Raw genomic sequence first — 12,385 nt, 5'->3', positions numbered from 1 at the left:
AACAGTATGAGAACCCAACAAACCAATACAAGAGAAAGCAGATAATATATCAGAATTGGGAGTCAAACCCCGGTTCCCAGTGATACGCCCTACCAGAGCAAACTTAAAAGAAGCAGAGAGGGACGAAATAACCTGATCCGGGAACAAAATTCCGGGAATCCCATCTCGAACAATCGGAGCGGGCACCTCATCCATCGATGCAGCAACATCAGCAAAACTCTGAGCCTGCGACGGTGGAGAGGAACGACGCAAAACATCCCTGAAAGACACCGCAGGAGGGACAGAGCGAGGAGAAACAACTGCCGGAGCAACGGGAATAGGAGAAGGCAATTGACTTACTGCCGAGTCAACCCGCATGGGTTGAATGGGTGACTCGACCGAGTCAACCCGGAACGGTACCACCGGAGGACCACCGTCGGCCGGTTTAGGGTTTTAGGGTTTTAGGGTTTAGGGTTTAGGGTTTTTTTTTTTTTTTTTTTTTAATAAAACACCGCCGAAAGCGGGGGGGTTAGGCGGACCCCTACCTGTATATATAAACACAAAAGAAATACAAGATAAGGCCTAAAGAGAGGGGAGGTATACCAAGACCTCTCTAAAAGCGAGTCTGACAACACATAAAACATAAAGACATAAAACCTAGGGTGGCAAATACACGTGCCAAAATCTAATCCCTAGGAAAAGCGTATAATAAAAATTAACATATAAGAGCAGCGCTAAATACATCAAAACAAATCGAAACATGTCTAAACTGTAAAGATCCGACTCAGATGTAGGTGCAAAAGACAACCAATTGTACCCATCTCTGAGCCGTCTGTCGCTATTAGTCCAACATGAAAATGGCGTCCTAGTCCGAGATCGGTCGCAATCCAGCTGAAGTAAGAGAAACTTCAAATCCCCAGAAGAAGGTGAAAACGTATGGAGCTCATAACGTCATAAATCCAAGCGTGACTAGAACGTTGATATAAGAGGTAGCCAAGAGATAACATGGAGAGCCACCAATGCACGTAGCAAAAGCAGAGAACATATAAATCCCGACATGAATAGAGCTCTGGGCCAGAGAAACCACTGAGAGAGATCATCCAAAGCCACCATAAAACCCGGCAAGAGAACACAAAATATAGAAAGCGGCGGCCAAGGAGAAGCCTGGTGAAGAAGAAAAGGGTGGCGAATAAGATTTTCCGCAGCTGGGATAATGGGGTATGCCTGACGTCTCCTGAGTTGATTCAGCAGTCGGGAGCCTCGTTTTTCCAGCATTTGCTTACTGGTGACCCCTCTGCGCTTGCGAGTCCTGATTTTTCGGGCTTCCCCTCCGTTATCTCTGCTGTGGAGAATGAGGGTATTGTTGTGACCCCTTCTTTGGAGGAGGTTCGTGCGACCGTCTTCTCCATACATCCTGATAGTGTGGCTGGGCCTGATGGCTTCTCCTCGGCGTTCTTTCAGCATTGTTGGGAGGATGTTCATCAGGATGTTTTTGATGCTGTCCTGGATTTTTTCAGGGGTTCTCCCCTCCCCCAGGGTTTTACCGCCACCACAATCACTCTGATCCCCAAAGTCGCGGGTGCTCATGCTTGGTCGGACATCCGTCCGATTAGTCTGTGCAATGTCACTAATAAGATCATCTCTAAGCTGTTGTACTCTTGGCTGAGGGTTGTGGCGGAGAGACTTATTTCACCGAATCAGAGTGGCTTCGTTCCGGGTCGGATGATCTCCGATAATATTCTCCTAGCCCAGGAGCTCACTCACAGTCTCACTCTCCCCACTCGTAGCGGTAATGTTATCCTGAAGTTGGATATGGCCAAGGCCTATGACAGGGTCCAGTGGCCTTTCCTCTTCGAGGTTTTGAGACACTTTGGTTTCTCGGAGCGGGTTGTGGAGATGGTCTCGGCTTGCATATCTCATTGTCATTTCTCCGTGAACATCAATGGCTCTCTCTCGGGGTTCTTTGGTTCCACTAGAGGCCTCAGACAGGGCGATCCCTTGTCCCCCATGCTTTTCATTTTGGGGGCGGAGTACCTATCGCGCGGCCTTGACCGCCTCTACCTGCAGCATCCTGAGCTCAGGTACCGCTCTGGTTGTGATATCCTGATTTCCCATCTGGCTTATGCTGATGATGTCATTATTTTCGCCAATGGTGGGTCTCGTAGTTTGCGGCGCCTTATGGGTTTACTGCATCATTATGAGAATTGTTCGGGTCAGCTGGTGAACGCTGTCAAAAGTTCTGTTATCTTGCCTCCGAGGTGCTCTGAGCGACTTCGCTCTCGGATTTTGCGCATCACCAGGTTTGCGGAGGGTCATTTGCCCCTCAAGTACCTCGGAGTCCCCTTGTTTAGGGGTAACCGAGTATGTTCCCTTTTTGAGCACCTCCTACAATCTGTTCGTAGGAAGTTAGAGGGTTGGGAGATCCGGACGCTCTCTCCGGGTAGCCGCATAACCCTTATCCGCAGTGTGCTCCTCTCCATGCCGATTTATCTGTTTCAGGTGGTACAGCCACCGCTTGCTGTCATGGAGAAGCTTGAGCTGGTTTTCAACGCTTTTCTCTGGGGGTCGCGGACACTGGAGAAGAAATGGCACTGGGCCAAGTGGTCTCGAGCCTGTCTCCCAGTGATGGAGGGTGGTCTTGGCTTCCGCAGATTGAAAGATCTGGTGGATAGCTTTTCTATTAAGTTGTGGTTCCGGTTTCGGCAGAGCTCCTCTCTCTGGGCGAGATTCCTTTTACGGAAGTATTGCCAGATGGATGCTCCTGCCTCTGTTCTCCCTCGTGGTTTAATATCCCCCACCTGGCGTCGTCTCCTACGGATCAGACCTCGCGCCGAGCCCGGCATTCGCTGGCGCGTTGGCCTTGGAGACGTGTCCTTTTGGGATGACATATGGTTTGGGGATACTTCTCTGTCCAGCCAGTGTGAGGTCCGTGGGGGCCGTGATGTTCGGGTTTTTCACTTTTTGTCTGAGGGGGCTTGGGATTTCGATCTTCTTTGCGCTGTGGTGGCCCCTTCTGTTGCTGAGGCGATTACTTTGACCCCGATTGCCTTTGGCGAGCCTGATTTGGCGCTTTGGATTCACAGTTCTGACGGTGCTATTTCGATTAGGTCTGCTTGGGAGCTTGTCCGATTGAGAGACCCTGTTTCTGATATCTTGACTCCTTGTTGGGGCCGTTGGTTGAGGCCCACGATGTCTTTTTTTCTTTGGAGATTTTGGCATCAGTGGCTCCCGTTGGATGATATGCTCCAACGTCGTGGCTTTGAGTTGGCTTCTCGATGCCAGTGTTGTGATATGTCGGAGACATTTACACATGTCTTCATTGATGGCCCGATAGCCCGTTATGTCTGGCATTTCTTTGGGGCCATATTTCGTGTCCGGATCCCCTGCACAGGGGATCTCAGGTTGTTCCTTAGCGCTTGGAAGAGAAATCTTCATTGGGCACCTGGGGGCCACGTCAAGGAGTTTCTGCCCTTCATTGTTTTGTGGTTTCTCTGGATGGCTCGTAATGATGCGAAGCACCGTCAGTTGCGTATTTCTGGGGAGACTGTGAAGTCTCAGATTTTGTCTTATCTGCGACTTGCCCATGCTGCTTTCATTGTTAAGCCCAAGCACTGGCTTGGTGCCTTTGAGGCGGCGAGATCGCTGGGAATTTTTGTTGCCTTTCAGCAGACCCATAGGTTAGCGATTGTCCGGTGGCTCTGTCCACCACCTGGGTGCTTTAAGCTGAATGTTGATGGGAGTTCGAGGGGCAATCCTGGGGAGTCGTCTGTCGGTGGTGTTGTGCGTGATTCTTCTGGCAGGGTGGTGCTCTCCTTCAGCGAGTTTATCGGAGTCGGGACCAATGTCCGGGCGGAGCTTTGGGCGGTTTGGAGGGGCCTTCTTATCTGTTCCGATCTCGGTCTTTTTCCCCTTTGGGTTGAGACCGATTCTCAGATTTCTCTTCAGATCCTGCGTTCTCGTCGGTGTCATTGGGACCTTCATCATACAGTCACTCGGATTCTGTTTCTTTTGAGGGGGCGGGCGGTTCATTTTTCACATATTTTTCGGGAGGGAAATTCGGTGGCGGATGCGTTGGCGGCGAGGGCTCATACCATTAGGGTTTATACCTTAGAGTTAGGTCCTTCACTACCCAGACACATATCCATACTGACCCGCTCGGATATCTCCGGGCTTCCCTACCTTAGATACAGATGTTCTTAGCTATTTGCAGCCCCTTCCTTTATTTGGATCTATTTCTATATATATATATATATTTATATATATCTATATGTATTTTTTCCTTTGCAGGTACTGTCTCTTTGGAGTGCTTTGTTTCTTTGGATTTGGGTGGACTCTCGCACCTTCTCCATTGGTGCTTTTATTTGGACCACCCTGTTCTCTGGCGGTCGCTCTCTGCAGGCTTCTCCTTGGCCGCCGCTTTCTATATTTTGTGTTCTCTTGCCGGGTTTTATGGTGGCTTTGGATGATCTCTCTCAGTGGTTTCTCTGGCCCAGAGCTCCATTCATGTCGGGATTTATATGTTCTCTGCTTTTGCTACGTGCATTGGTGGCTCTCCATGTTATCTCTTGGCTACCTCTTATATCAACGTTCCAGTCACGCTTGGATTTATGACGTTATGAGCTCCATACGTTTTCACCTTCTTCTGGGGATTTGAAGTTTCTCTTACTTCAGCTGGATTGCGACCGATCTCGGACTAGGACGCCATTTTCATGTTGGACTTATAGCGACAGACGGCTCAGAGATGGGTACAATTGGTTGTCTTTTGCACCTACATCTGAGTCGGATCTTTACAGTTTAGACATGTTTCGATTTGTTTTGATGTATTTAGCGCTGCTCTTATATGTTAATTTTTATTATACGCTTTTCCTAGGGATTAGATTTTGGCACGTGTATTTGCCACCCTAGGTTTTATGTCTTTATGTTTTATGTGTTGTCAGACTCGCTTTTAGAGAGGTCTTGGTATACCTCCCCTCTCTTTAGGCCTTATCTTGTATTTCTTTTGTGTTTATATATACAGGTAGGGGTCCGCCTAACCCCCCCGCTATCGGCGGTGTTTTATTAAAAAAAAAAAAAAAAAAAAAAACCCTAAACCCTAAAACCCTAAACCGGCCGACGGTGGTCCTCCGGTGGTACCGTTCCGGGTTGACTCGGTCGAGTCACCCATTCAACCCATGCGGGTTGACTCGGCAGTAAGTCAATTGACTTCTCCTATTCCCGTTGCTCCGGCAGTTGTTTCTCCTCGCTCTGTCCCTCCTGCGGTGTCTTTCAGGGATGTTTTGCGTCGTTCCTCTCCACCGTCACAGGCTCAGAGTTTTGCTGATGTTGCTGCATCGATGGATGAGGTGCCCGCTCCGATTGTTCGAGATGGGATTCCCGGAATTTTGTTCCCGGATCAGGTTATTTCGTCCCTCTCTGCTTCTTTTAAGTTTGCTCTGGTAGGGCGTATCACTGGGAACCGGGGTTTGACTCCCAATTCTGATATATTATCTGCTTTCTCTTGTATTGGTTTGTTGGGTTCTCATACTATTCGTTTTCTTCCTCGTGGGTATATGGTTCTCACCCTTTCCTGTGAGGAGGATTATTTGAGGTTTTGGACTCAGTCTCTTGTTTTGATTCGGTCTGTAGTGATTCGTTTCTCGAAATGGACTCCCGAATTCAAGTTTGAGGCGGATTCTCCTATTGCTCCTGTTTGGGTCAGATTTATTGATTTGCCATTGCATCTTTATGCTAAACAGAGCTTGTTTCCTATTGCTAAGATTTTAGGTAATCCAGTTAAGATTGATGAGATTACCGCTGATGGGACTAGAGGATCTTTTGCTAGAGTTTGTGTTGAGATTGATGTTCTTCAGGCTCGTCCGGAGCGTATCTGGGTGGGTTGGGGTGATCATAGTCAGGTTGTGGAGGTGGTCTATGAGCAAGTTCCCCATTATTGTTCTCATTGCCAGTTGTTGGGCCATTCACTTGATTTTTGCTCTCGTAATGGAAAGTCTTCTCGCCCGCGCCGGACCCGACCTCATGGTAAGGGTGTTGCATCGGATTCCCCGCTTCCGGCTCCTTCCGAGCAGCCTCAGGGTGTTGCGTCTGATCCGCCACAGTCCGGTGATACTGATTTTATAGCACATGTTTCCAAGCGTCCCCGACGCCGACCTGTTGTGAGGAAAGATCCGGCACGGCCCATTTCGACGAAGAATTACTATGAGATACTGCAAGATTTACCCACTGCTTCAGGTCCTGGTGAGACTTCGGGTACCGTTAAACCCCGTCCCCAGAGGTTTAAGTCCCTTCTTAGTAAGCTTGCGGCAGAGCAGAATGCTGCGGTGAGTAGTCCGTCTCACGATGATTTGGATCCGATTATCTCGTCTCAGGCCACGGATATGGTTGAGGTGGCATCTACTTCTGGAGCAGTTGTTACTGCACCTGTGGTTGTTACTGTTCCGGTTGTTGAGATTGCCCCTGCTGTTCCGGATCCTGTGGGTGATACTCCTATTTCTACTGCTCTGCCAGAATTTGAGATGGGTTCAGTGAGTGAAGGATGTTTATCTCTACCACTTCCGGGCCGTACGCGATCTCAGCAGCGGCGTTATTATAGGCAGAAGGCGGCTCAGGCGAGTTTGCCCTATGGGCGACCTCTTGATCCAGGCTGATTTCGTTTTCCGTATTTTTGGCGGTATGTGGTGGGCGTTCACTGCAGAGTTCTCCTTGCTCACCATTTTGTTTTATTTGTGTGATGTATTCCGGGGCACTCGCTGGTTTGTTTGTATTTTGTTGTGCTTTATTTCAGGTTGCCCTGTTGTAGTATGTCTTTATTTCTGTTTTTATGTTATGATTGTGATATAGCCTTTCCGGAGGTCTTGGTCTAGTCCCCCTCCGTTAGGTTTTATTTGTTAATAAATAAACTTTTTAGCTAAAAAAAAAAAAAAAAAAAAAAAAAAAAAAAACCCTAAACCCTAAACCCTAAACCGCCCCTAAAAAATTTTCCCTAAAGTGAATAGTGTCCAAAAAAAAAAGTCAAAAATCGCCTAACATTCGCCCCTATGTCGGCGCCGGTTTCCGGCCGGCCAATAGTACCATCGGATGCGCCTCGGCAAGACGAGGTTACTGTGAAAATTTCAAGTCAATCGGAGCACGTTTGCTCAGCCAATTGCACGATCAAATGTCCGAAATTTGCGCAATTTCCGGCGAAATCTGTCGCGCCGGTAACCGTGCATCGTCCGGTATCGAGTGATATACCGTTGGAACCGTCTTCACCAGTCGATCCTCGTGTCCAACTTTCAGGTCAATCGGAGTCTGTTTGCTTCTCCAAATCGACCGGCAAAGTCCCGACGGCACTGTTCACCGCGTCGCCGTCCACTTCTTCATCGATTACAGCCGTTTCTAGTGATGGTTTTCCGATCAAGACCCAGATCCGGAATCCCCATGATAAGGCGCTTACAATGAGTCAAGGCCCGTTACCAACAACGTCCGGTGGTGAACGGAATTTCAGATCTACGTTTGGCACCATTCAAACCCTAGGTGCGCCGGTTTCGTCTTCCAATTACTCCGGCGTCGGTGCTCCGATTATCAATTCCTCTTTACCGTATACTTTACAAGTCATGGGTAACTCCATGGTGCAATCAATTTCAGCAAATGTTGGTGCAATCAAAAACGCCCAAATTCATGGGTTTCAAGCGAGTTCGTCGCCGAGTTCTGCCCGGTTCAACACGTTTTCGGCCGTTTCAGGTGGTTTAGTGGCCGGTTCCTGTCCCTCCTCATCGTCACCGGCCTTTAGCTTTGCTCCGGTTGGAAACTCACCGGTGAAAGCGGTCGAGTCTCCGAGTCAACTCAACCGTGTTGACTCGGCAGTAGCGCCTTTGTGTACTGCTGCTCCGGTAAGTGCTGTGCGTTCTACAGTTCGTTTGCCTTCTCGGCTTAAACTGCCCGCTCATGCGGAACTGTTAGGTACTATCATGCATAATGGTGTCGAAATACCTTTTGGGTTCTTTAAGTCGAGTGGATCACCTCTGTCGCCGGTCGGTTCCTCTCTTTTGGGTACCGGTTCTGTGCTCCCATCGTCGTCTCTGGTCGGTAGTGATGTTCAGGTGGTCACCTCGCCATATTTGGCCGGGGGTCAATCGGAGGTCAAACCTACATGTTCTTCTGCTCCTGATGTTTCGGCCACTGTTCCGCCTTCACCAGTCCCTCCTTTGGCTTCATTTCGAGATATCACTGCTCTTCCTCCAGCCAAACAGAGCTTTGCAGGGTTTGGTGACATGCTGGGTGGGCCTGCGGAGCCGACTCTTGTGGATGGTATTCCGGGTATTCTCTTCCCGGATCAGGTTATTTCTTCCCTGTCAGTGCCTTTTAAATTTTCGTTCATTGGCCGTGTTACAGGGAACCGGGGTGTTACACCCAATAGTGCTATCATGACTGCTTTTTCCCATTTTGGCTTCATGGGCTCGTTTACCGTGAAATTTCTTCCCCGAGGCTTTTTGGTTATTATTTTTTCTGTTGAGGAAGATTTTCTTAAATTATGGTCTCAAAAGTTTGTTTCTATCGGGACAGTTTCGATTCGTTTTTCTAAATGGACACCAGAGTTTAAATTTGAGGCCGAGTCTTCGATTACTCCGGTTTGGGTTCGGATTCTTGATTTACCTCTGCATTTATATGACAAGCAGTGTCTTTATCAGATTGGTAAGATTTTAGGGAACCCTCTTATGGTGGATGAGATTACAGCTGATGGTTCTCGAGGCTCTTTTGCCCGCATTTGCGTTGAGATTGATGTGTTGCAACCTCGTCCGGATCAAATCTGGGTGGGGTGGGGCAGTCACAGACAGACTTTAGGGGTGGTCTATGAAAAAGTCCCCTATTTTTGTACGGAGTGCCATATGTTAGGCCATTCTGTGCAGCGCTGTTCTAGTTCTGGTTTTAGGTCTTTTGGCAGCCGTTCCAAAGATCAGGGAAAGCGTCCTCATACTTCTTCGGCTGATCCAGGGTCTTCGGGTCAGCCTCACAGTGTTCTGCATGACTTGGTTCCTTCTAGTGGTCCTGGTTCTGGGAGTACTGAGCCAGGATGGATTCAGCAGCGACGTAGGCGTCGCCAGGCTTCTAGTCAGGTTACTCCTCTGGCTTCTCCTTCGAGTAACCAGTTCGAGGTTCTTCACTCTATTACAGGAGATTCCTTCCCAGGTGTTGATTCTGGTGTTGGTTCATCTTCATGCCCATCGTCCTCTTCTCATTCTTTAGAGGCTATTGTTGAGGATATTCCATTGGTGCCTCAGGTTGTGGTGGCTACCATGCCTACTCCTCAGGACATTTCAGTGGTTGTTACTTCCGTTATTGCAGGTGGTGCTCAGGGGTCTAGTTCTGGGTCGAGCTCTTCTCCGGTTGATGTTGTTCCCGTGGTGATAGACCCGATGATTGTTTCCACTGCTCCGTCACAGATGGTTGTTACTACAGCTTCTGGTCCCATTACTCCGTTACAGATTGACCTTGGGAGTGGTTCTCGAGAGGCTGATTTGGCTCTTCCTCCTACTACTGCATGTCAGTCCTTGCCACTACCCGGTCGCACGCGCTCACAGCAGCGCCGGTTTTACAGGACTCAGAAGAGTCAGGCGGGGTTACCTTATGGGCGACCGCCTGATTCAGGTTGATATGCTTTGAGGTGGGCGTTCACTGCAGAGTTCTCCTTGCCCACCCTTTGTTTTATTTTGATTGATGTATTCTGAGGCAACCTCTGGTTTGTTTGCTTTTTGTTCTGTTGTATTTCGGGTTGCCCTGTTGTAGTATGTCGTTATTTTTGTTTTGATGTTGTGATTGTATAGCCTTTTGCGGAGGTCTTGACACAGTCTCCCTCCCATTAGGTTTTATTTGTACTGCTCTTTGTTGTATAAAAATAAACTTTGATTTAAAAAAAAAAAAAAAACCCTAAACCCTAAACCCTAAACCCTAAACCAAACCGAGACCCTTTTGCCCCCAAAAAATTTTCTCTGAAAAAACACACAGTAAAAGGTGAGAAAAAACACACTAAACCCGTCACTATTCACGCCTACACGCTGCCATGCCGCCGCCGCCGGATCCCGGCCGGCCAACCACCCCACCTGAACCGCCTCCTCACGGCGACCACCCTGTCCAAGTTTCAGTCCAAATGAAGTCCGGTAACCCCTCTAATTTCCCGACCGAAATCTCGCCATTCCCGTCCAAAATCGCGTCGTCGCCGTGCACTGTTCCTCCCGGCGCCAACTACCCACCATCTGACTCGCCTCGAGCAGACGGTTCCATTGGTACCAGCCCCACTCTCAATAACTCAGTATTTTCACCGGAATCTTCGTCACAAGTTGCGCCAGCACTGTTCCCTGCGGCGGCGAGTTCTTCTCCGCTTCGTCCGGCCGATTCTGGTCACCATTTTCCTCAACAAGCCCCGATCTGGAATCGTGAGGTCCAGACGATTCCACTGCCACAGGCCCCGTCGTCAACGGTGTTCCCCTCCGGCGACAATTTCAGATCTACTGATTTCCAACCTCAAACCCTAGCTGCGTCGGAATGTTTCTCAAATTACTCCGGCGTGGCGGTTCCTTTGGCTAATTCCTCACTACCGTATACTCCTCATTCCATGGGCTCTCCAATCATTCCATCAATTTCAGAAAATCCGCCGCCGATCAAAAAACCCCAAATCGGTGAGTTTCCGTCCACTTCACCGCCGATTTCAGGTACTGTTCCGGCTTATTTCTTCGATTCCTCTTTAGGCTATAATCGTCCAGTCATGGGTCGAGTTTTGCCACCTTCAATTTCAGGTTTCCGACCACCGGTCGGAAACCCCCAATTTCTAGGTCAAAATCGATTTTCCTCCCCTTCTATGGTTCAATCGACCCCTTTTATGCCCGGTTCTAGTGGATTGAAGACCGGTTCTATGACCTCCTCGCCGTCGCCGATCTTCGGTACATCTCCGGTGGTCAACTCGCCGGTCAACTCGCCGGTCAACTCGGCAGTCAACAACTCAGGTTCGGCTTCTAAATCTGATTCTCGGGCGACTAAGACGTTTCCGGTGTCATTTAGGGATGCTCTGGCTCCTACTTCACCTCGCTCGGGGAGGAATGGCTTTGGAGATGTAGTGAATGCTATGGATGAAATGCCCCTGCCGACTCTTAAGGATGGGAAACCGGGTATTTTATTCCCGGATTAGGTAATGTCTTCTCTGACCGAACCTTTTAAGTTTTCTTTAGTTGGGAAGATTTCTGGTAATAGATCCTTAGTCCCTAACTCGAGTATTTCTGCGGCATTTGCTCGTTTGGGATTGAAGCGATCTTTTGATTTGAGATTCTTGCCTCGTGGTTTTCTGATCCTGTCACTTCAGTGTGAGGAGGATTATGCGTTCTTCTGGACGCGTGGGCAGATGATGGTTGGACCTCTCGGGATCCGTTTTTCCAAATGGACCCCGGAATTTAATCTTCAGGAAGAATCTCCCATTGCCCCGGTTTGGGTGCGTTTCCCGGGTTTGCCCATTCACCTGTTTAACAAGAAAAGCCTTTTTGCCCTTGCCAAGATTTTGGGCAACCCGGTGAAAATGGATGACTTTACTGCTAACTCTCTCGGAGAACAATCATCCCAAAATGAAAGATCTCCATGGCCGACACGCCAGCGAATACCACTCTCCGCACGAGGCCTGATCTGGAGCAAACGCCGCCAAGTGGGAGAGATAAAACCACGAGAAGAGACACAAGCTGGGTGCGCCAAGAGGCAATATTTCCTCATCAAAAATTTGGCCCAGAGGGAAGATCCCTGCCTGAACCGAAACCACAGTTTTATGGAGAAGCTATCCACGAGATCTTTCAATCTGCGGAAGCCAAGACCCCCCTCTTCCACGGGGAGGCAAGCCCGAGACCAACGAGCCCAATGCCATTTCTTCTCCAAGGGCCTAGACCCCCAAAGAAAAGCATTAAAGGCTCTCTCAAGTTTCTCCATGACAGCCAACGGATGCTGAACAACCTGAAACAAATATATGGGCATCGAGAGGAGCACGCTACGAATGAGGGTCATGCGGCTCCCTGGAGAAAGAGTACGAATCTCCCAACCCTCCAGCCGCCTCCTAACAGACTGTAAGAGGGGCTCAAAATGAGAACACGTCCTATTTCCTCGAAATAAGGGAACTCCTAGGTACTTGATCGGCAGATGCCCCTCCGCAAAGCCAGTGATACGCAAAAGTCTAGAGCGAAGGCGCTCAGAGCATCGCGGAGGAAGAATCAGGGAACTCTTGACAGCATTCACCAGCTGTCCCGAACAGTTCTCATAGTGATGCAGAAAATCTAAAAGACGCTGCATCCCACGAGACCCACCATTGGCAAAAATAATGATATCATCAGCATAGGCCAGATGGGAAATCAAAAGATCACAACTAGAACGGTACCTGAAAGCAGGATGACGCAAGTAGAGT

General features: G+C 49.0%; 1 protein-coding gene across 1 annotated transcript; it reads left to right on the top strand.

Moving 5' to 3' along the window:
• The first annotated feature begins 364 nt into the window (after positions 1-364).
• LOC142554809 (uncharacterized) lies at positions 365-4,590 on the top strand. The gene is made up of 3 exons (XM_075665486.1): positions 365-395; positions 1,058-4,077; positions 4,267-4,590. Exons 1-3 carry the CDS (start codon positions 365-367, stop codon positions 4,588-4,590), a joined length of 3,375 nt encoding a protein of 1,124 aa, XP_075521601.1.
• The last annotated feature ends 7,795 nt before the right edge of the window (positions 4,591-12,385 follow it).

The sequence above is a fragment of the Primulina tabacum genome, chromosome 8 (assembly GCF_025594145.1).
Source record: "Primulina tabacum isolate GXHZ01 chromosome 8, ASM2559414v2, whole genome shotgun sequence".
NCBI classification, from domain to species: Eukaryota; Viridiplantae; Streptophyta; class Magnoliopsida; order Lamiales; family Gesneriaceae; genus Primulina; species Primulina tabacum.
Note: the sequence above shows the minus strand (reverse complement) of the source record. Positions and strands in the feature narration are given on the sequence as shown.